Consider the following 21486-nt stretch of genomic DNA (forward strand, 5'->3'; position numbering starts at 1 on the left):
TGACTTTCTGTCCCATCCCCAGTCTATACCAACAGTCACAGTGCTTCTAGATCAGCTGTTTCCTACAACCAGGGAATCTCTAGAACGAAGCTTTAAAGTTCCTGGGGGATTGGAGGAAGGGAGACATAGCAGATTTAAGATTTTCTTCTCTGGGAAAAACATCACCTCTGTTATGATCCTCATCTGCCAGTGTAAGGTACCCACCCCTTCTGTATTTGAAGAGGCTGGCTGCTAGGCCTGGGAAGGAGCCTGGCCCACTGGGCTGTTAAATACATCAACCCAAATGGATACCCAGCAAGCACAGGAAGCTGAAGCTTGAGCAGCAGATGAAAAGGGCACCCATCGAGATCCCAAAGCAACACACAGACCAGGTCACTAGTTTGAAATGAATTTTGTTACCTGAAGTGTCCTGTGAACTCTGGCAAAGTCACAGTCTCTAGTTCCATACAAAGAGTTCTTACCGACTGCTACAGAATCACCTGCCTGATGCAGATCCCTTGGCCAGGGCAGCATCTAATGTAGCCGGGCCTGGGACTAGCAGGTCACCTAGGGATTCCAGTTCCAAGGAGAGAGAAATCTTCCCTTTGCCCCCATTATTCCTTCTTTCCTTGCAAGTTAAAACTGTTCTCAGACTCCTTTTTACACACTCTCATCTCAGATTTACAGACTGCCTGGACATCACACCAAAGCATCTGGTCTCTACATGATTGCCGTACTTAATTTCAGAGCCTGCTGTGGCCGAGGGAAGGATCATGATTCCATTCTCCTTGCATATCTGCCTCAATTACTCCCCAGAATCAGGGCAGCAAGACAGGAGCAGACTGCATCTCACCCCTTGCTGCCTCAGTTCTTCTCTACACTTCTGCTCTTGGTCCCTCACATCCTAAAAGCTAACAATTACGGAGACAGAATAGACATGGGGGGCAAGAACCTCATGTCCAAGCGGGCAGCCACTCATGCACCTCAAGGCACGGCCCAGCACATCTGCTCTGGCACTCGGGGCCAGCCTCTCACTCCTGAGCCGATCTGCACTTTGCCCCGTCTGTCTAATCCTGGGCTTCTGGGCAGCCCTGCAAGCACAGGAGCAACAATAAATAGAGAACAATGGGGCCGAGCTCAGTCTGTTACATTTGGGGAAGGTGGATCAGTTGGGGCACCCAGTGCAGCTGTCCATCCCAGCCTTATTCCAAAAGGTGGTCTGTATGGATGTACTTTCTCTCCTGGCCACGAAAAACGCTAGCCCAGGCGGAGGCGAAAGGTGGAGATCTCCATGGGCTCCAAGTGGATGTCCATGCTGTTAGAAGGTGAGCCCAGCGCGTAGAGTAATGTCAATGAAGTAGGCTGCAGGAAGCCCATATCCAATCCTTGGAAAAGGCTCCCTAGGGCCACCTGTGGAGAGAGTCAAGATGAGCCAAACACCAAGTGGAAGACAGCATCACATACTAGACAGAATTTTGCAGAGACTCCATCTGTAAAATGAAGTGCTTGAAAGAGATGATTTCTAAGATTCCTCTAAATATAGCACTTCTATTCAGTTCTAGGTACTTATGATGCGAATTTAAGCATACAAACATGATTAAAAATAAACTGTTCAATCATTTATGGATGTTTTTTAAAAGCTTGTTTTAATGTATGTTGTTTTTATATCATCTTCATTTCTAAATATATATCCTTCCCCCCATCTACCTAGTAAACCACAAGATTTTTTCTAATTTTGCTAAGTTTATCAAAGATCTTATATAATATAAAAGTAGCTGTAGACAGTGAGTCTATGTTCCATTATTTTGGCCTATGAAGGCTTCTTATCTGAGTATGTTTTGGAGCTTAGGGTGGAAGGATTTAAAGAGCAATGGAATAGTATTCATCTCATCTTTCAAAGACTTCTTAAACATGAGCCTCCAATTCACACTCTCCTCCAGATCTAACTGTCTTCTGCCTTGCTATTTCCCGAGCCACTCCTGGGTTACCTTTTGGTATTTCTCAGAATGAGATGTCTGCCCTAGCGAACAGCTGACGTTCACTCTCAAGTCATCTATCTGTCTAATGCTGTCCCATGCTCACCTTGCCTTGGCTTGTGGTACAGTTGAAACCCAAGTTCTTGGCCTCCAGGCCACAGTCAAAGCCCTTTCGGTGTAGAATGAGCGCAGCCTCAGATGAGGGTAGTTTGTCATCCTATGAAATGGAGGGGACAATAAAAGTAGGGTTACTGCCAAGGTGTATGGATTTCTCCACACATGAGATCTACTATGAAATCTTGGACCTCAAAGGACTTCCCGTCTACACAGGAGGACAAGAATGGGTCAGGAAACAGCTGCAGTGAATGAGAATACAGAAGTTGTACAGACTGGAAGCTGAAGAGTGAAATGAGGACACTCACCTCTGCTTGGAGTGTTCGCAAGTTAAGCAGGTGAACATCACACGGAAGTGAGGAGGCCAAAGGCTGAAATGAGCGTATGGCAGGGCCCCCAGGCTGCACTCTGGCCACAGGTAGGGCCATCACCGGTGTATTCAGGTGCATGGAAGTCAGGTGGCTAAGAAGAGATGGGAAGCTGGTTGGGCGACCATCTTGCACCTGCAATGTTTAGTACCAAGTCCCAAGTGAGACAGCAGCTGAGGCGATGGGAAGGTGGGAGAAGGGATACAGGTATATCCTATAAAATAACCTCACCTTTCCTTCTGATCCAAGTATAACTTCCATACATTCTATCCTGGCTTTATCACAATTCATAGCACACAGGCAATGCTTAATAAATGTTTACTGATTGACTTGATAGTTCTTCCCCCACACCCATCTGGTAGTTACCATTCCCAGACAAAAAAAGCACTATTATGACTTAGGCTTCCTTTTTCCTCTAGTCCTACACACAGACACAGGGGACTCTGCTACTGGATCTGAACTCGACAGGGCTCCAGACACAATTACCACTGGCTAGCACTAGACAAAAACGACCTTTGCTGGACTTTACCTCTTGGTTGCTGCTCCTGCTGCTGGGAAAGACCAAATGCCTAAATGCAGAGGCCAGTTTGGAAAAGAAGCTAAGTGGCTGATGGCAAAGTCATTATGGAATGAAGAAAGATGGATGATCAGAAGGAGTATGTAAGACAGCAAGGTGATGGTTAGTGGAGTGGAGAGTCGGACAGCAGTAGGATGAATGAGAAATCTACCTGCCCCCCCCACCACCACCCCAGAAACAGATCCCGCTCCTCAGTGCACTCCAACATACTAATTTTTTATTCCCTCATCCTCAAGCTGAGCCCCGGTAAGTGGCGAGCCCGTTTGGGACAGACCCCAGGAATGCTACCTTATTGGCAGTGGTACGTCTTTCCAACAGGAGGCGAAACCGGTTGCAGGTTCTCTTGTTATCTTTTAGCCCTTGGCCCAGACCCCGGTTGTCATCCTGCATCAGGCGCCTGTCTAGGATAACTTCCAGCTGGCCTGAAGAAATTAAAAGAATGAATCTCCTAGACCTATCTACCCACCCGTCCTGACAAATCAAACCCCAACCAGAATGGCAGGAAAAAATGCCAAAGCCCTCCAAGAGGAGAGCAGGATGGGATGAGATGCCAAAAGGCTCAAAATAGGAAGATATCAAAGGATCATGGCTCTAGAGGAAGGGACCTAATGCCCTTCATCTTGCAGATGAGGAAATGGGTCCAGAGGAGCCTGTCCTGAACCACAAAGCTACTCAAAGCCAAGACTCCATGCTCCCACCAAATGGCATTCTTTCACAGGGCCACGAGTTGTCTAGTAAAAATTATGTGTCTTAAAAGTATTTTAATAAGGACTTATTGTATGAAGCAAAAGGCTATTGGGAATTTTGTCCCAGGTATCTTGATTGGAAAAGAAAACCCAGTTTTGAAAGGAGGCAAAGTAGAAGAATCTCTGCATCCCAAAAGTTACGAGCACTTTATCAACAGCTTGTTTGGCAGTCATGGGAGAGTCAGAGGAATGAATGGACACTTGGAGGGTTCCTGCTTCATGCAGGTAAATTGCTCTCTCAAATATGAGTAACACAGAAGATCCTTTTATTGGTTGAAGAACTTGTCTGGTCTCTAAAGAATGCCCCCAGAGATCTCCACTATTAAACCCTTAGGATACACAATATTCTTTGGGGCTCTTGACTATACCCCTTCTCCTAGATACTCTATTTTCTCTTCATTTTTTTTTTTACCTGACTTTTTTTTAGTCTAATTTGCCAAGCATCATGTCTCTCTCTCTTTTTTTTTTTTTTTTTTTTTTTTTTACTATAATGACCTTGAAGTCCTCTCATCTTCTCTTTCCATTCTTGCCCTCTGCTCCCCCATGCATTTTATTGTCATCTCACTCCTAAATTTCAGTCCTCATCATCTTTACCAAGGATGTTCAAATGGCATCTTAGATTCAATATGTATAAAGCATTTCATTTTTGTTGCCAAGCGATTATCACAACAGCGTAGGGAGAATCTGGGGGACAAATCTCCTGTCAATACAGAATGGAACTGTTCTTTAATTTGGAGAATTGTCCAGGGTCATAGAGCTGATAGAACTTGAACATGGGTTTTTTATTTTGCTGTTGATTTCTGCTACTACTAATATTCCAATAAACTCCTTTCAAAGCCTGTGAAACATCCTTATTTCTCCCCTTTTGTACACCTCCCCATAATAAATCAATTGCCAAGTCTCAATGATTCAACCTCCACAATATCCCCTTCATGTTCATTTCTCTCCTCTTGTGTAGCCATCAACCTAGTTCGGTTCTTCATTACCTCTGCCTGGACTATTACAATATTCTCCTAATCAATCCCCTGTCTGGTCTCTGCCCTTTCTAACCCATTCTCCACATGGTTATCAAATGAATACTCCTAAAATACAGATCTGACCCAGTGGGATGGTGCAGTGGATACAGACTATCTTATCTGCTTTGCAACTGTAACTTTTCCACCAGCAAGTTAAGTTTCATTACTTTGTATACCAGGTAAAATTCACCCACCTATGAGATCTATTAGACAGCCTAATAAACAGAAAGGATTATGGTTTATGGGTGAATAAACTCAATTTCCAGAATTACTGTATCTTCTTCCTTATGGTTTTGCTCAAACTTAATCTTTTTGTTATTTGTTTGCTGTTTGAAATCTAATTACAAGTTTTTTATGCCATGATTCCTTGCTTTTATCAAGTTGCTTGAAATTGTTGTCTGCAAGTTATTGCTTTTGCCTACTTGCTTGTGATTGCCACGTCAGTCCACTTCACCTCTAATATTCTACTTCAAGGCTCACCCCACATCAGCTATCAAATACTCATTCTTGTTAGCTTTTTCAGACCAATAGCAACATTTTCTAAAATTCCTGATTAAATGTACTAAGTTAAAGCAACATTTTCTAAAATTCCTGATTAAATGTACTATGTTAAATCATTTTTCATTGTGCTTTTTAGACATAAGAACCTGATGGCTCTTTGATCTTGTCAAAGAATTCCTTTGGCCACATATAAGTGTAGGCTTTTAATAGTGTTAGGTTAGTCATAACCTGTGATTCTGCATTGTCCTTAATTTTATTTGGCTATTTATAAATTCTAGAAGGGACAGAATATTATATATATATATTTTTTTAATTTAAAAAGAAATTTGCAAGTATGTTACAAACTAGAAAATTTTCTAGGAAAATTATAAATTAACATTAATTCCCTATTTCCTGTTAAACCTCAACTCTGTTGACTAAACTACCTGTATTAGGTAATTAGTGTTGGAGAATGGATCAGAAATTATTGAATATGGTATCAAAGTGATTAGAAAGAATTAATTTACATCAATTTAGTAAACAGTTTATTTTTTCTAAGAAGGACTAATGTCATTAAGTCATTGTACAAAAAAATACATACTACACTGCTAGAAAATTTGCATTAATTTCTTCATTTCTTCAGTTTATGCAGTGGCTTTTGTTTATGAATGCAGATATTAAATAATTCACTTTTGCTTATTTTATTACCATTACTTTATATTCTATTATAGTATGACATCTAAATATAAAAAAAAATTTTTAATGTATTTTCATCAGTGACATTCTATAGAAAAATCAATTAAATATATATTTTATGTCTTTAAAAAAAGAAAAAAGGACCTGCCAGGTTGGACAATGTCAGACTGAGGATGTTCCTTAGATCCAGCCTGCTATCTCTTTGGCACAGACTGTGTTCCTCATGCTTAAAATGCCCTCTCTCCTTATCTCTGCCTTGTAGAATCCCTAGCTTCCTTTTCAAGGCTCTATCTTCTCATGGGAAGGTTTTCCTTCTCTCTCCAATTGGGGTCCTTTTCTCCTTCCATTTTTAAATTGGGACTCTGAGTACAATATTAGATTAGGATTAGAACCCATCCAGTGACCATAACTGAATTGTTAATGAAAATGACTACAGTATTTCTGGTGGAGCTTTGGTATAATTTGTACAAACGTTTTGGAAAGCAAGTCAGTATTATATAAATTAAGTGTCTAAAATGTGCATGTTTTTTGATCCGGAGATTTAACTCCCCAGGTCATTAATACAAAAGTCCCCATTATGTACCAAAATATTTTATGGCAACAAAGAACTAGAAAGTAAATGCTTATCATTTGGAGAAAAGCTAAATGCTGTGGTACTTGGATGTAATAGAATATTACAGTGTTGTAAGGAACAAGATGAATACAGAGAAAACAGAAACATGCAAAGGCATATAAACTGTTGCAAAGTAAACAATGTGAGGAAAAAATCTGCAATGACTACAATAATGTAAATGAAAAATCAAGCTGAATGTTGTGAAATTATAAAGAACAGATTTAGCCTCAAGGAAGAGGTGAGAGAAGACCTCCCCTCCCATCTTTGCAGAGGTCATGTTAAACATTGCATATAACATCAGATTTTTTCCAATGTGCTTGATCAGTTTTGCTGAATTTTTTTCTTCCTGTTTTTTTGCTTAATTCATTAAAAAATATGGCTTTTTGGAAGGAAGGATATAGGGAAATCTAGATGATGTAGAAACAAAAATGGAAAATTTTTTTGTTTTTATTTTTGCTGAGACAATTGGGGTTAAGTGACTTGCCCAGGGTCACACAGCTAGGGAGTGTTAAGTATCTGAGGCCATATTTGAACTCAGGTTCTCCTGACTTCAGGGCTGATGCTCTATCCACTGCACCACCTAGCTGCCCCTAAATATATTTTTTAAAGTGACTATGAAGGCTCAGAAGACAATGACTCTTGCAAAAGCTAACCCATGTCTTCATGACAGACATGTCTGGAATCTTTGTAATCCTCTTTTCTCATAGCTCTTTAATAAGAGTTTATAGCCGCCTTTTATCCTTTTGATTTTTCCTAGTGTTTGTTCTGTCTTCTGTGTACCTCATCCTAACCTTTTTTTCCCCTACTATATTATCACTGAAAAGAGGAAAAACATTTTTAGAAATGATTACTTGTGTAGAGATCTAGATAGCTAATTAATATTTATGCTCATATCTCTGAGGGACCGAGAGAAGTAGACCATGCTCACTATAAATTAGGAACACTTCATTTGTTACAGTAAAATAAGTTCTCAAATAGCTACACAAAGGGATGTGAATTGTGTGAAAACAGTTGCTCGACAGGCTTCGGATCCCTGACTCTTCAAAGTCATAAAGTACAGTGAGGGGCAGGTTAGCAGCAAGGCTCACGGGAGATCAGCTGCTGCCTGACAGCACTTGTTACTGTGGCTTGAGGGTACGTTCCCATCTATACCCTGAACCCATCCAACTCCTTCCTTAAGCTACAGTCACAACAGTTTTAACTGGACCCACTGAAGGGATCCAGGGCAACTGGGTAATTTTATTTATACAAGATCCAGAGAGGCTGAGTGATCTACCCAAGATCAACCAGAGCCAAAACGAGAACCCCGATCTCCCCTATTTCTCCGGATAAAAAAAAGTTGCCTGGATGCCCCCTGCAGCACCACGGCATGCCCACTCACCGTTGCCCAGGCTGGAGACTCCCAGGGCCTGAGCGGTGTGCAGGGTGAGGCGGCTCTGGCTGTCCTGGATGTAGGCCATGGCTGGCATGGGGTAAAAGTTGGCCTGCAGCGGCAGCTTCTTAAGATACCGACGGGGCTGTATCTGGAGAGGATGGTAACATAGGGCCCATGAGAGGCAGCTGGGTATTTATCCCCTATATAAGAGGCTCTCCACCCTTCTTGTGTCATGGATCTTTGGACAGTTTGGCAAACCTATGAGCTTTTTCTAAGAATAATGCATACAGTAAAAAAGAAAATTATAAAGGAAACTGCTAACAATGAAAGAGTTGATCAGATTTTTTTAAAAAGTCTGGTAAATATGGAAATACATTTTAAATGATTTCACATGGAATCATATTACTGTCTTCTCAGTGGTTGGAAGAGGGGGCTGGTGAAGAGAATTTGGAACTCAATATTTAAAAAAATGAATGCTATGTATACTTATTGTGTATCTAAGTTATATTTTAATATATTTAACATCTACTGGTCATCCTGCCATTTAGGGGAGGGGGTGGGGGGGGGGGTAAGAGGTGAAAAATTGGAACAAGAGGTTTGGCAATTGTTAATGCTGTAAAATTACCCATGTATATATCCTGTAAATAAAAGGCTATTAAAAAAAAAAAATAGAATAAAAGGACTGAATTGGGAAAAAAAAAAAAAAATGAATGCTAAAAATAAATAAATAAATAATGGGCTGAAATGAAAGCTCACTGACCCCAGGTTAAGAACTCTTTGCTTCATGTTTAACATATATTGAATTACTTGCTGTCTAAGTGGGGTGGGGAGGAGGGAGAAAACAAGATTTTGCAAGGGTTAAATATTTAAAACTATGCATATATTTTGAAAATAAAAAGATAAATAAAATGCAAATTTTAAAAAAATTGACCATAAAAAGTAAATAAAAGTAATGCCCTTGTATGGACAGCTTTTATGGATTAAAAACAACACGTTTCAAGGAAAATAGCATTAAGTTATTCCTTTATTTTGTCCAGCAACTATAGCCTGATAAAGGATTACTTGTAACTTTTTCTCTTCCAGACAACATATTTGGGAATTGAAGGAAAAATAAACTAGGACACTTCATTAAAAAAAAAAAAAAAAACAAAAAAAAAACTCTTTGCTTGCCCCCTCCTTCCTAAACTAGGTCCAACAACCAGTACCTTCAATAGAAGTAGGAGAGATCCCAAGGCTTCATACCTGGAAGCCGTTGAGGTCTGTGAAGAAGGTGCCTTCACTTTCAATGTCTGTCTGGATACGAAATGCCAGTTCCTTATTTACATGATCGCGGATGTCCACAAAGGAGGAGACATCTAAGGAGAGACCCTCGACCCCTGGGGGCAAGTGAGAGGAGGCAAACGGATGGGAAAATGAGAGGAGGTGAAGAGGAAGGGAATGACTTTTCAGCCACAAAGAGGCTACCATGTGGATTCATTGGGCCTGACTTATTTGTTACAAGGTTTGATTTTATTGTGGTGCCCCCCTCCCCACTTTCTCTTTGTTAAGGGGGTGGGAGGTAGTATAGAAATAGTGATTCTCTCCCTCCTCCCCCTCCTCCCCCCAAAAAGAGAGTCACTGCATCTCTCTGAGAAAAGTGTCCTGGGCGATGAAGGTCAGGACTGGGAACAGGGCACCTCCCCTGGGACTCACCGGGCAAGTTGTAGAGCCGAACCACCTGCTGCATGTGCTGGTAATAGGCAACGACCTCTGAGAAGAAGGGGCCTTCGGTGACCCGAAGAACAGGGGGCTCCTTGGGGACATAGGGCTAGGAACAGAGCAGGCAGGTGCTGAGCATCACAGCACAGTGAATAAACTAAGAGGAATGGACCCCTTAACCTGGTTAATAACAATAACAACAACAGCACGCATTTATATAATACTTTACATTATCTAATTGCATCCTGACAATTCTTTTGTGAGACAGCACATGCATTATTACCCTCACAGAAATGGAAATCTCATTAGGTTAAGCAGGGGCAGGAATGATTAGGACCAGGGTTCTTTTCAAAATCCAGCACTCCTTCCACCAGACCCCTCTCTCTAGCTGTAGCTCTTCTACCATTTTACATATGAGGAAACAGGCAGAAAAGGGTTGAAGATTCCCCCTCATTTGTTCCTCACAGTAATCTTGGAGTTGGGGTAACTTTCCACACCCTCCCTCCATTTTGCAGATGAGGCAATGGAGGCTGAAAAAGGACAAAGTGATTTAGTCTCTGAGGCAGGATTTGAATTCGGGTTTTCCTGACTGCAAGCCCAACACTGTTATTTGCTGAGCCCCCTAACTCCGTCCCATGGCACCTCTCGAGTCTATTTCCTGACCAGACTTGCCAACAGTGACTGGAGGTGTGGTGGTAAGCATGGACTTTACCGAGGCTTGGTCTGAGCGGGGAGTGCGGCCCCCCGCCCGACCTCTCCCTGGCCGGGCTCTAAGACCCCTGCCCGTACCTTGGCCACGCCATCAGGCAGGAAGAGGTAAGCCCCGCTCTTGTCTTTGGAGGTTCGGGTGCCATAGATGAGGAACTCAGCATTGAGGCGGCGCTCCTGCGCTTCATCCACCCTTCGGACGCTCTGCCAACAAACACAGCCCTGACCCCTGGCCCCACCCCGAAATATCAGACCTGCCCACCCGGGGAATAGGCTGACAACCACCGGAAGGCACTGCCCTCCAGGCGTTCCCTAGCACAGCGAGGACACTGTCTGCTTGGGAGGCCCAGACCCGGGGACCCCCCCACCCCGAGCCTGACTTGGTTACCTTTGGGACCTCCCCATGTAAAGTTACAGTCCCACTCCAGTCCCAGTTACTCTTGAAGCCTTTGGGACCTCCCCTTTACAGATCCTGGTCCCTTTCTCCCCAACTCTGCTTTCCCTGACAACCACCCGAAGGCACTGCTCTCCAGGCATTCCCTAGCATATCGAGGTTACTGTCTGCTTGGGAGGCCCAGACCTAGGAATCCCCCCATCCCAGTCCCAGTTATCCTCAGAGCCTGACTTACCCTTGGGCCTCCCCTTTTAAGTTCACTGATCCTGGTCCCTCCCCTCACCTCTTGCCCCAGCCCTCTCCTTTACCTTGAGAAGCCCAGTTTGGCCTGAGAACCAGACTTGCATATAGCGGTTGCTGAGAGCAAAGTCACTAGCCCCAGCCTCATCAACACGGACAGGGAACATCTCATGCTTGCTGACAGAGAGCTGGCGGCCATGCAGGTAGATCCGCACGGAGGAAGGCAGAGTGCGGCGCCCATCGAGGCCTGGATGCAACTGCAGAATGCTGAGACCCAGAGCAGGTAAACGGGCCGGCACAGAGACCTGCTCAGTGCAAGGTAAGACATAAGACCAGAGCAGCCTCCTCACCTTTCCCAAGTTCTAACTCCAGGAGCCGATCTGCTTTCAGCTCAAAGCTTCTCCTCCAAAAAGGGACCAAGGAAGGTGGCGGGAAAAAAGAGGGATGAGTGAAGACGGGAAGACTCATGTGGATGAACACGAGATAGAGTATAGGGAGAGTCTGAGAACTCTAGGAAGAGGCAAGGAGACATTGATCCCACCCTACCTGGGGGCTGACACTCTAGAGGCCCCACAGCCCTCCCCTTGGCACCTACCTGGTAGACATTGGGCACAATGTCAGTGGCAGAGCTCCAGCGGGCACTGAGCTGCACGGCCAAGGGCTGGCCCTCCTCAGAGAGGACCCGGATCCGGGGAGAGTTAATAAGCAAAGAGACAACACTGAGCCTCTCCTGATCCAGGGGGTTGAACAGTACCACAAACCTGCCAGGCAGATGGGTAAAGCTTGACCAGACAAGGTGTATATCCACAGGAAGAGAAAGAGCAGGTAAGGGGCTTTCCAAAGGGAGTCAAACATGAGAATGGGTCTTTGAAGATGGGTAAGGGCTGGACATAATGGGGACAGGGTGTGAAGAGTAAAAAACTTTCTGAAAAAAGTCTGGTCTAGCTGCTCACCGGGGTGAGGAATCCATCTGAATCACAGTCTGCTCTGGCAGGGCATCCTGGGTTAAGCGTGTGTCATCCTGGAATAAAGTGACATTTATTTTCAGACATAGTCCATGTATACAGGTCTCTCCCAACAGTGTGTAAGTTTGAGGGCAAGGACTTTCATTTTTGTCTTTGCTGCCCCAGTAAACATCCCAGTGCCTGGCAGACAGTAGGCACTAGATAAATGCATACTGGTTAAATGGCTATAGATAGTAAGAAAGAGAAAATAACTAGACAGAGAAGGCCAAGATCAGATCAGATTTCTGTATCTATTCCGCATATAACTTCCTACCAGACTTTGCAGCTGTTCACCCAGGCAAAGGCAGACAGACCAGGACACCTGTTCTATGGCAGGGCTCAAAAATAGGAGCAGATATGATGAGAGCAGGGTAGCTTTTCCATATCCCTCTTAGGACAGGATTCCCAATGGCAGAAATAGGGAATAGTAGCCCAAGGGCAACTCTCACCATACTGAGGAAGGGTGTATTAGGATCAAAATGGTAGGTTCCTTTGTCCCCCAATATCAGGTAGTGAGCAGCATTGATGATGACCTGTTTCAGGCTCACAAGAGAATGCAGTAGCCTATAGTGAGGAGAGGGAGAGAAGGAAAAGAAATCACTTCAAGGAAATGTCTTATTGTCAAGCTTCCCACTTTTCCCAGTTGCCCACTTCCCACTGAACCCAACTATCTAGTAGTAAATTTGCCCCCAAAAGGAAAGTATGGGGTCCCACCTGACCCCGTAGTCTACCACCACTGCTTCCTTGGCAGTACCAGTGATGGCATCGTGGTGCTGGAAGAGACCTAGGGTGCGACGGGCATCAGTCAGCAGGGTATAGTCTGAGAGTGGGTACTGACTGGTCATGCCAGAATGCCGGATGTGAGCAAGTGCCAGACTGTACAGGATCTCTGCGCCCCTGCCCCAGAGAAAGATGTTACCATCCCTTTCTAATGTATCACCCATAGAATTTCCTGTTCTTCCACTTTCCCAGTTACCCTGGACCCTCCTTCCCTTCTTTCGCTCAAACCTAGTCCTGTTGAATTGCCATATCCTTGCAAAATGAATTTCCGTATTCTTATGGACTTTTCTTTAAGTGGCCACTGGGGTCCTTCCCAATTCAGAAATTCTGTCATCCTATCTATCCCACTCTGCTTTAATCTCCTTTCTATTCCCTTCAATTTTCCAATGATCCACCCAAGCACTCGTCTGATTCCCTCCTTTAAATCCCAGGCCCCAATCATTCCTTTATGGTTTAGCTTCATCTCTCACCGCAGATGGGCCTCTAGGACCCGGTCCAGACTCTTGTAGAAAGGCCTGGAGGTAAAATATCCTGTCCAGTAGTGATCCTCCCGGTCAGCATAAGAGAAGAAATCCCCACTCAAAACAGGAAAACCTGGAGGCTGGACACCGGGCTCCACCCCTGTCTTCTTGTACAGGGCGTCAAAATAGTCAGACAGAGTGCCAAACTGGGCCTGTGAGGACAGGTAATCCCAGCTCTCCTCAGCACTGTAGACAGCAGAGCTCCACAGGAATTCTACTCACCCACAGATGGCTATGGGGAGGGAAGGCGGGTTTTTCCCTTTTAGATAGACCAACAACCAAACCCAGCAGTTCCCAGGGGAATATCTGGGTATTTTGATATAAATTGGGAAAGCGGCCCTATGTAATGCCTTCTGAGTCACCAGTAGAGTATGCTGACCCTAACAGGCTGGAGCAGGGCTAACTACCCCATACACTAATCCAAACCTTGCATTCTCTGAGTCAACCCCAACCCCAGGTCCTGTAGCCATCACACCTGCACATGGAGATCAGGTTGGTTATTGAGAAAGTCAAACAGCCGCTGGTAATTGAAGAACTGGGCATCCCACTCTTGGGGCTTATCGTAACGGAAGTCATCGCCAAGTGGCACCAGTAATACGTTGCTTCGAAACAGCTTGGACTTCTTTCGGTACTGGTCTAGAAGCAAGGCTGCCCTGTGGGGAGGCGAAGATAATCCTAAGCAAGGCAACTTGGGGGGCTACGATTGAAGGAATTATGGAATCACTGAGGCCTGCATTACAGGAATCCTAAAATAAAAAGTTGAAGAGCTGCTCAATTTGCAATACATTCTAAAGCAAAAATTCTTAATTAATCTAGTTATCCTCCTCAGAATAATTCTTTTAAATGCATAAAATAAAACATACATTTATAAAGGAAATCAATTAGATTGAAATATAATTATCAAAACAGTTATTAAAAACAAGTTCACAAAGCCCAGGTTGTTCTAATGGTTGATCTAGTTCTGACAAAAACTACTTGGATTTGAGTTTGGACCATCCCAATAAAATTCCTCAAAAGATCTGATTCAATTAAAATGACCCTGGTCCCAAATCTTTCCACTTCCATTTCAGAAGAAATCCAGTCTAGGACTCTGATCCTAGAACACTGAGGTCCCAGTGATCCAGATTCCCTAAGAGGAGGTTGAGGATAACTAGAAATTTAGATTTACAAGGAAGCATATCAGCTCTAATAATGTTTTGCCTCAGAATTAGTCAACAGGCTCTGCCAGCTTCTTAAGGACCATTGGGGCTGATGGCAGAAAAATGCTCTGGGAAGGGTTTTCTAGAGCTGTTCCAGAGAGCCTCAGCTAGGCTCAGATACCAGGGGACACAAGTAGCTGTCCCCTACAAGGTAGGGCCTGAGCTGCAGACAGATACCTTTCAGCCACATTGCTCTCGGTGATGGCTCGGGGTGGCACCTTCCAGGGGCAGTTGATTCGCCCCCCAGGTAAACGTTTGAAATCAAACTGGCAGCAGATCTTGGGGTCAGGGCCACAGGTGTGTGGCACATCGTAGCTGTAGAACGGCATCATGTGGCAAAAGATGTCTGTGCTGGCTTCTGGGTCTGCAGAAGGCATAACCAACAAGGGTTTACATTTAATTACAGAAGGCCGTGGTTCTGGGGGCAAGGAGCAGGCTTTCCTAAGGCTGTCCCTGGACAAGGTAAGGCTGTTAGAGAGCAAGAAGCCTGGAATCCATCAGAAGTAATGAGAATACGAACCCTGAGTTAGGGTACACTGTTAAGCCCACAGAGAAATGGAGACTGGTGAGCAATTATTTTTTCAGTTCAGTTGCAGCAGACTCCTTGTACTCTTGCAGTCTTTGATAATTCATCATCTGCAGCTTATTTTCTAAAGTGGGGCAAATGTACCAGCCAAGTCTTGTGTTTGGGAATGAGAGATCATGAAGTAGCTGGGTGGAAACAACACTGATCTTGGAATCAGAGACCCGAATGTGAATCTTGCCACACTAACTAGCTGTGACCTTGGACAACCAGAGGATTAATCTTAGCCTACATTTCCTTATCTGTTAAATGAGAACCATAATTGTATCTACTTCACAGCATTATAAGAATCACATGAAATCATATATGTAAGACATAAATCTTAAGGCACTATATAAATGCTTTATATGTAAATTATTATTTAAATTTTCAGGAAATCAAGGATGGAAGGAAGACTATCTGGAGGACTGAAGAAAAGCCAACATAATAAGCCCTTATGTAAATGAAAACCGGTTCTAGCAATTACCCTGCATGCTGAAGGTAGCTGAGAAAGGGACTTAATCTCTGTTGTCTCCATTTCTCTGAGCACAGCCTTTAGCTTTTTTTTTTTAGCAGGAAGAAACATAAATGCCAGTGATGTCCCCCTCTGAGGATTCAACCCCACACCAACCCTTACCCCATGTCTGTCTCCACATGAACTCCAAGCTGTGGGTAGCAGCAAAGTGCTTCTTGATAGCATAATGCACCCTCTGGATTAACATGCTGGTTAGATTTGAGCGTCGGAGTAGGTAAGGCATTGTTGAGCTGTATCCAAAAGGGTCCACAGCCCAGCCAGAGCGTGGGGTCACACCTGAATAGGAAACAAGGCCGGAGGTGCTGAGTATCTTTCTGAATTTCGTCTGTTCCATTTGAATCCCCCCAGTACTCACACAAAATGCTAAATAAGATGCAAAGCTCTGAAAATGGTGTGGGTGAATTCCATCTCAAATTAAAAGGAAACTGATGTCTATGAAAGGCACTCCTTTCCTGTACACACTGTCCACTCTATACCTGTTCCTAATGCAATCATGCTTTCCTATTCAGAAGGTGAAAAAGTCTGTGGAAAAAACTTATTTCCAGAGGTCTGATGATAATTTATACTACCCACGTCTCCTGGCAGAGAAGTGATGGACTCAAGATGCAGAATGAGACATATGTTTTTGGATATGGGCAGCAGAGAAATTTGTTTTGCTTGACTATGAATATTCAGTTTAAGAATTTTGTTTTTCTTTTCCCCCCTAATGTATGTGTGTTGAAGGATAGGGGCGGAGGGAGGGTGGAGATGAGAAGAAAAAATAAACTTTTAATTGAAAAAAATTTAATATAATTTAAAAAAAAAGCTAATATCCCAAGTGTGGGCTTACCAAGGTTTTTGTCCAGCCACTGGTGTCCTTCGATGAGCTGATCGATCAATGCAAAGTAGTGGGAGTTGGCTTCATCAGGCATCACCCAGCCTCCAGTTGCTATTTCCAGTTGCCCGTTTCCCACTAACCTGCAGGCCAGGGGTTCCCATTCAGGATGGTTCAAGGTCCCAGGGCCCATCTCTACTCTCACACTGTCCGCCACAGCCAGGAAAATGATCACCTCAGCCTAAAAAGGGCCTCGTTGGGCCAACTTACTTCATCATGGACAGAAAAGGGGAATTCACTCTGCAGTGATAACAAGGTCACTCGTTTTCTCCTTCCTCCTAACGTTGGGCTTCTCTTTACTCAGGGTTTCCTTTGACCTCCAACTCTGTGGTTTCCACTGCTTCTTCCTAGTTCCAGATGTCAACTTTTCTGATATATTATTTTCCTTTACATTCATTCAACACTGATTCCTCTCTATCCACAGGTAACCACTTGATCATTCTTCCTTCCTTGCCTTCTGCAGCACAGTAGGTACAGAAATCTCTTTCCATATCCCCTCTCCCTTGGTCTTTTCCCAATCTCCTTCCTTCTCTCTAGCTTTGTGTACTCTAATCCCTCCCTCTGGCCCCCCACACACTTGCCTTCGTACCGCTGCCCTTTTCTGAGCGTTGATGTTCTCCCACCACTTGGCAAAGAAGGAGACCTCAGCCCAGAGGAAGCGTCTCCGGGGGTCCTCCTGCAGCTTGGGCACCATGCTATTAAGGATGTGTTGTGTCTGTTCTGTGTAGTACTTGTCAAAGGTCTTGATCCAGCCTGTAAAAAACAACAAGAGTGATTCTCCAGGAGTGAGTTCCATTGAAGATTCTTCCCAAAGACTATGGCAGCTCTATTGTAGTGGACAGAAGAATGAGTTTAGAATTAGAAGGTGGAGGTTTGAGTCCTGGTTCTGACAGTTACCAAGTGGGTAACCTTGGAGCAAACGATTTAATTTCCTCGTTTGCAAAATGGAGATTAAATAATGTTTGCCTTTTCTATCTCACAGGATTGTTGTGAAGAGTAAATAAAAATAATATGTGTAAAATGCTTTATAAAGTGTAAAATTACATATAAGTGTCAGGTAATGTTGCTGCTATTATTATTATTATTGTTACTAAAAGAATTCTCTGTCTCAACACAAAAAAGCTTTACCTTCCAATCACTGAGCAGAGGGAAGGAGGACTAAGTGGTTCTACCAGAAGCCCAGTGATCCAACTCCCCTTCCTCCTTCCCTCACCCAGGGCTTCATCCTTACCTGGGTCATTGTGGGAATGGGGCACCACAAACACCTGGAGGTTTTCTGAGTCCCAATCATGAGGACTGTAGGGAATATCAAAGCCCTGCTTCCACACACCTCCATCCACATTGTCAAAGGGCAGCTCCTCTGACACTGTAAGCATCTGCCGAGCAAGGGAACGGCTAAGTATCTTTATCGGTGACCATTCCAGTTCCCCAGCCACCACACTATCTCTCTGATGCTCACCTGGAGCTCTGTCTTTTGGCCTTGCCCTCCCAGAGCAAACTGGCAGTCTTGGGGGGAAATGGAAAAGAAGCTAGGCCGGGGCTCAGGGGGCACTACCCAGGAGCCATTGGGGGTGTGGTAAGGGAGCAAAGCAGGAGGACCATCGGCATTGGCTGTCAGCTCGAGCACTGAGTCCTTGATGTGGCTGATGATCTCATGATTCTCCTCTAGCAGCTGTTCCAGTTGTTCAATTCGGTTCTGCAGCACTGAGATCTGGCTCTGTCAATTAGTTACTATGGACAATTAGTTACCACGTCCTAGCCAAGAATGAGAATTACTTCATGGCAAACACCTGGGGTGTGGCCATGATCCTTTCTGCTCCAATAGGGACAAAGAAGCATAAGGATACAGGGAAAGATGGACTGTATTCAAGATGAAGGATGAATCCCAAACAAACTAGGCAGTTCACAGGACTCTTCACTGTGGGACCTTCTGATCCACCACCAGTATTGGATAGACTGGGTAGCGGTGATGTAAGCTAGGGCCTTCCCTCTTGGATAGACAGGGTAGGGGCGATACTGCGTGTAAGCTAGGGCCTTCTCTTGAAACTAAACTTACCACCTTCAGTACCTTCCCTGCTGTGAATATTCCCTCTGCCAGGGCCACCCAACAAGGATTTAGGAGAAGGCACATCAGTACAGGTTTTAGACATAACTAACAGGAAGTCAGCCTGAGATCTTGGCTTAGTGGGTAGTAGGGTCACTCGTTCTGGCAATAATGTATGTGTCCATAACTAACAATTATTTGAAGCTAGAGAATCTGGTCCTTAAGATCCTGGTCCTCAGCGGGCAGGACTCACCCGGGGGAAGTTGCCGCCATTCTGGTGCCGGGTGGGATCATGCTGTACTCGGTCTAGCATGAGGTAGAGGGAGAAGACTGCCACACAGAAGATGGCTGCCCCACATACTGTCACTTGCTTCTTCAACTTCATGCCGGTCCTCCTGCACGCACCTGTAGAAGGGGCAAGACTGTCTACACACCCCATGGCTCCTGTCTTCCAGCCAGTGCCACAGCGAGGCCATGAAAAATCAGACCAAGCAGTGGCTGTTTTTCTGGCCCCACGCAGAGCAGTTTCCCAAGGCCAAGGAAGGCATCAATTCCCAATTTGGCTCGGGAGCCTCGTTCTCAGCTGATTCTGTTCACATGGACAAGAACCAAGACCCAAGTGTGTGGCATCTCCCTTAGCACAAGCCTAAAAGGACCTCTTTGTTCCCCCATGTCGGGTGAGGAGCAGGAAGGGAAAGCGCTAAGCCTTTCTCGCAAGTTCAGCTCTAGTTAAGGTCATGGAATTATTAAGTTATTAGAGTCTTCAATTCCAGGTCTCACCTCCGCTCTCTGGCTACCATGCTGGCTCCCTTGAAAATCATGGACAGGCTGCTTGGTACAGTGCCAGCACAAAGCCCATCTATTGTCACTTCCCTCTACATTGTGATGCTAGAAGCACAGGACAAAGTCTGACATAGTTCTAGGAAAAGCTGGTGCGTCCTGTGTAAGAAAGATTTCTTTGGCCTCTCGGGTCACATCACTGAATCTGGAGCAAACCTGGTCTCCGAGAAGCTTGAAGCTTCCGCGGGGGAGACGGCGAGCCAAGAAGAGCTTCTGTTTTGGAGTAAGATCACTTACAAACCAGGCCCCTCCTGGAGATGACAGGCGTTTTATTCTCTGGATGAGCACAGAAATCTCGGCCTGGGCGCTGAGGCTGCACATCGGCTGGGGCACTACACCCCCAGGCAGGGACCCAGAAGCCTGGAAAGGCTGGGAGCCGCCTAAGGAGCCGTGTCCTACTTAACATAATCCCGGCTTGGTGCCTCCAGACATTATTTTTAGCCCCGGAAGGCCGGGCCCGGGCCAGAGCTGCTGGGGGTGGGGGTGGAGCTGGGGAAGGCACCTGTAATCCCCGCATCCCGACAGGACCTGCGGGCCAGTCACCCTGCGGGCCAGTCACCCTCCCGGCCCCGAACCTCAAGGATCCGTCCTCAAAGCTGCGTGGCTCTCAAAGCGCAGCCGGAAACCAGCGGTGCCCGGGAAGCCTCCCTCCAAGCCGCACTCGCCTAAGCCGTCGGTGCCCCCCGTCCTGACCTCCACCGCTCCGCCTGCCCCTCACTGGAGCCTCCCACCCGCCCCTCCTCCTCGCCTCCCTCCTGACGCCACACGCAGCTGGTCCGGCAGCCCCAACCCCCAAGGGACTGAGCCGCAGCAGCAGCAGCAGCAGCAGGGAGAAGGGGGCTGCCCGCTGCGGACCCCCTCGGCGCCCAGTCCCACCCCCCGGGCTCCGGACGTGGGCACGTTACCGTTCTGGGGCTCCGGCCTCCTCGGTGCCTCTCAGGGCCCCGGGCCGGCCGCTCCGCCGCCTCTCACATTCCCGGCGCCGGCCGGCCGGCCTCGGGTCCGGAGCGGGGGGCACAGGAGGGCAGGGAGGGGGAGACGAGGGAGGAAGGAAAGGCGGGGGGCTGGCGGGGCCAGCCGGCCCTGGCGCCTCCGGGCTCCGCACAGCGCGCCCCGCAGCAGCCCCGCTCCGCTGCGCGCTCCGCCCCGGCGCCTAGGCCGGACAGCGCTCCGCCTCTCCCAGCTGCCGGAGCCGCCGCGGCCCGGGCAGCGAGCTGCGTGCGGGGCGGGGACAGCCGCGGCCCCACCCCCAGCTCCCCGGCCTTCTCCCCCTGCCCCGCCGGGCCCAGCCCGGGCCCCGCTGCCGTCCCCCGCCCCGTCCCGTCCCCGGCGGCTGCCCAGCGCCGGGTCTCCAGCCAGAGACGATACCTGCTCCATACGTGGCCTTGGAAAGTTTTAAAAACGAGGCCGGCCCCGCCTGCCCTCAGGAAGCTGACACTCCATTGACCTCAAGGAGCTTCCTCTCATCCTTCTCCCCCAGGGCTGTCAGGTCCTCTCCGGCCCCTCTGCGCCTCGCTCGCCCAGATTCCACTTCTCTAATGGCCCACCTGCCTCTGCCCCCGGTACCTTGCCGCCGCTCCTCCCGAACAAGTAGAACAGGAGGCTTAGGTGGATTTTGGAAACCGCAGTCCAATAGAATTTGGTCAAAAAATCTTCCACTGCCTCCCAGCCCCCAGCTCGGGGCAGATGCCTGAAATCCTAGTTAGACCTAACCCCCCAAACTTTGTAGCCCAATTAAAATGCAAACGCCGTACCGAACAATCACTCGTTAATTATACTGTTTGTTATCTTGTGCGAATTTGTTTGTCTAATCCCTCCAGCTGAGCTGGAAATTTCTTGAGAGCAGGAATCTGTTTATTTTTCTCTCCTAAATCCTAAATTGCCAGGTCAATGCTGAGGATATCCTTAATTGCTGGATTCCTCTGGGATCGGTAACACTTTTAACCTATCCATCAACTGCATCTTAGTATAAATGCATTTTATATTATTTTATGGACCGGGGGAGAGAAATAAGGATTTTAAACAGCTGTGGGAAGGTGGGATGATACCATACAAAGGGAGAAAGGGGTGCAGAATAGATTGTTTCACTGCTCTCTTAGTTATCCTTCCTGTCTGACCACTCAGCCCCTTCTATTGCATCAGCATCC

At 46.2% G+C, this 21486-nt stretch overlaps 1 protein-coding gene across 5 annotated transcripts; it reads right to left on the reverse strand.

The window, feature by feature from the left end:
- Positions 1–375: 375 nt before the first annotated feature.
- On the reverse strand, positions 376–20726 carry MAN2A2 (mannosidase alpha class 2A member 2). 5 transcript variants are annotated; one of them, XM_031955626.1, is made up of 24 exons: positions 20245–20318; positions 18753–18904; positions 17915–18172; positions 17687–17831; positions 17037–17208; positions 16411–16538; positions 15684–15857; positions 14662–14848; positions 13761–13938; positions 13235–13437; positions 12699–12881; positions 12434–12548; positions 11934–12001; positions 11576–11741; positions 11049–11285; positions 10428–10550; positions 9633–9747; positions 9183–9316; positions 7947–8088; positions 3303–3436; positions 2967–3044; positions 2378–2572; positions 2062–2172; positions 376–1389 (listed from the first exon to the last, which is right to left on the reverse strand). In XM_031955626.1, the coding sequence occupies exons 2-24, from the start codon at positions 18882–18884 to the stop codon at positions 1237–1239; spliced, it is 3531 nt and encodes a 1176-aa protein (XP_031811486.1). In that variant the 5' UTR covers positions 18885–18904; positions 20245–20318; the 3' UTR covers positions 376–1236. The 5 variants fall into 5 exon arrangements, with proteins under 5 accessions (XP_031811486.1, XP_031811482.1, XP_031811485.1 ...); XM_031955622.1 differs by lacking the exon at positions 2967–3044; XM_031955625.1 differs by lacking the exons at positions 2967–3044; positions 20245–20318 and adding an exon at positions 20708–20726 and having other exon boundaries at positions 878–1389.
- Positions 20727–21486: the final 760 nt, after the last annotated feature.

The sequence above is a fragment of the Sarcophilus harrisii genome, chromosome 2, assembly GCF_902635505.1.
Source record: "Sarcophilus harrisii chromosome 2, mSarHar1.11, whole genome shotgun sequence".
NCBI classification, from domain to species: Eukaryota; Metazoa; Chordata; class Mammalia; order Dasyuromorphia; family Dasyuridae; genus Sarcophilus; species Sarcophilus harrisii.

What these genes read in the sequence shown, in the direction of transcription:
- MAN2A2 (XM_031955626.1), bottom strand. Translation starts at nt 18,884, where the DNA reads ATGAAGTTGAAGAAGCAAGTGACAGTATGTGGGGCAGCCATCTTCTGT. An exon ending in CAGACCTCAACGGCTTCCAG is followed by an intron (nt 8,089 to 9,182) that starts GTATGAAGCCTT and finishes CATCCTCTCCAG; the next exon opens with ATACAGCCCCGTCGGTATCT. An exon ending in GACGTACCACTGCCAATAAG is followed by an intron (nt 3,045 to 3,302) that starts GTAGCATTCCTG and finishes CTTTGCCATCAG; the next exon opens with CCACTTAGCTTCTTTTCCAA.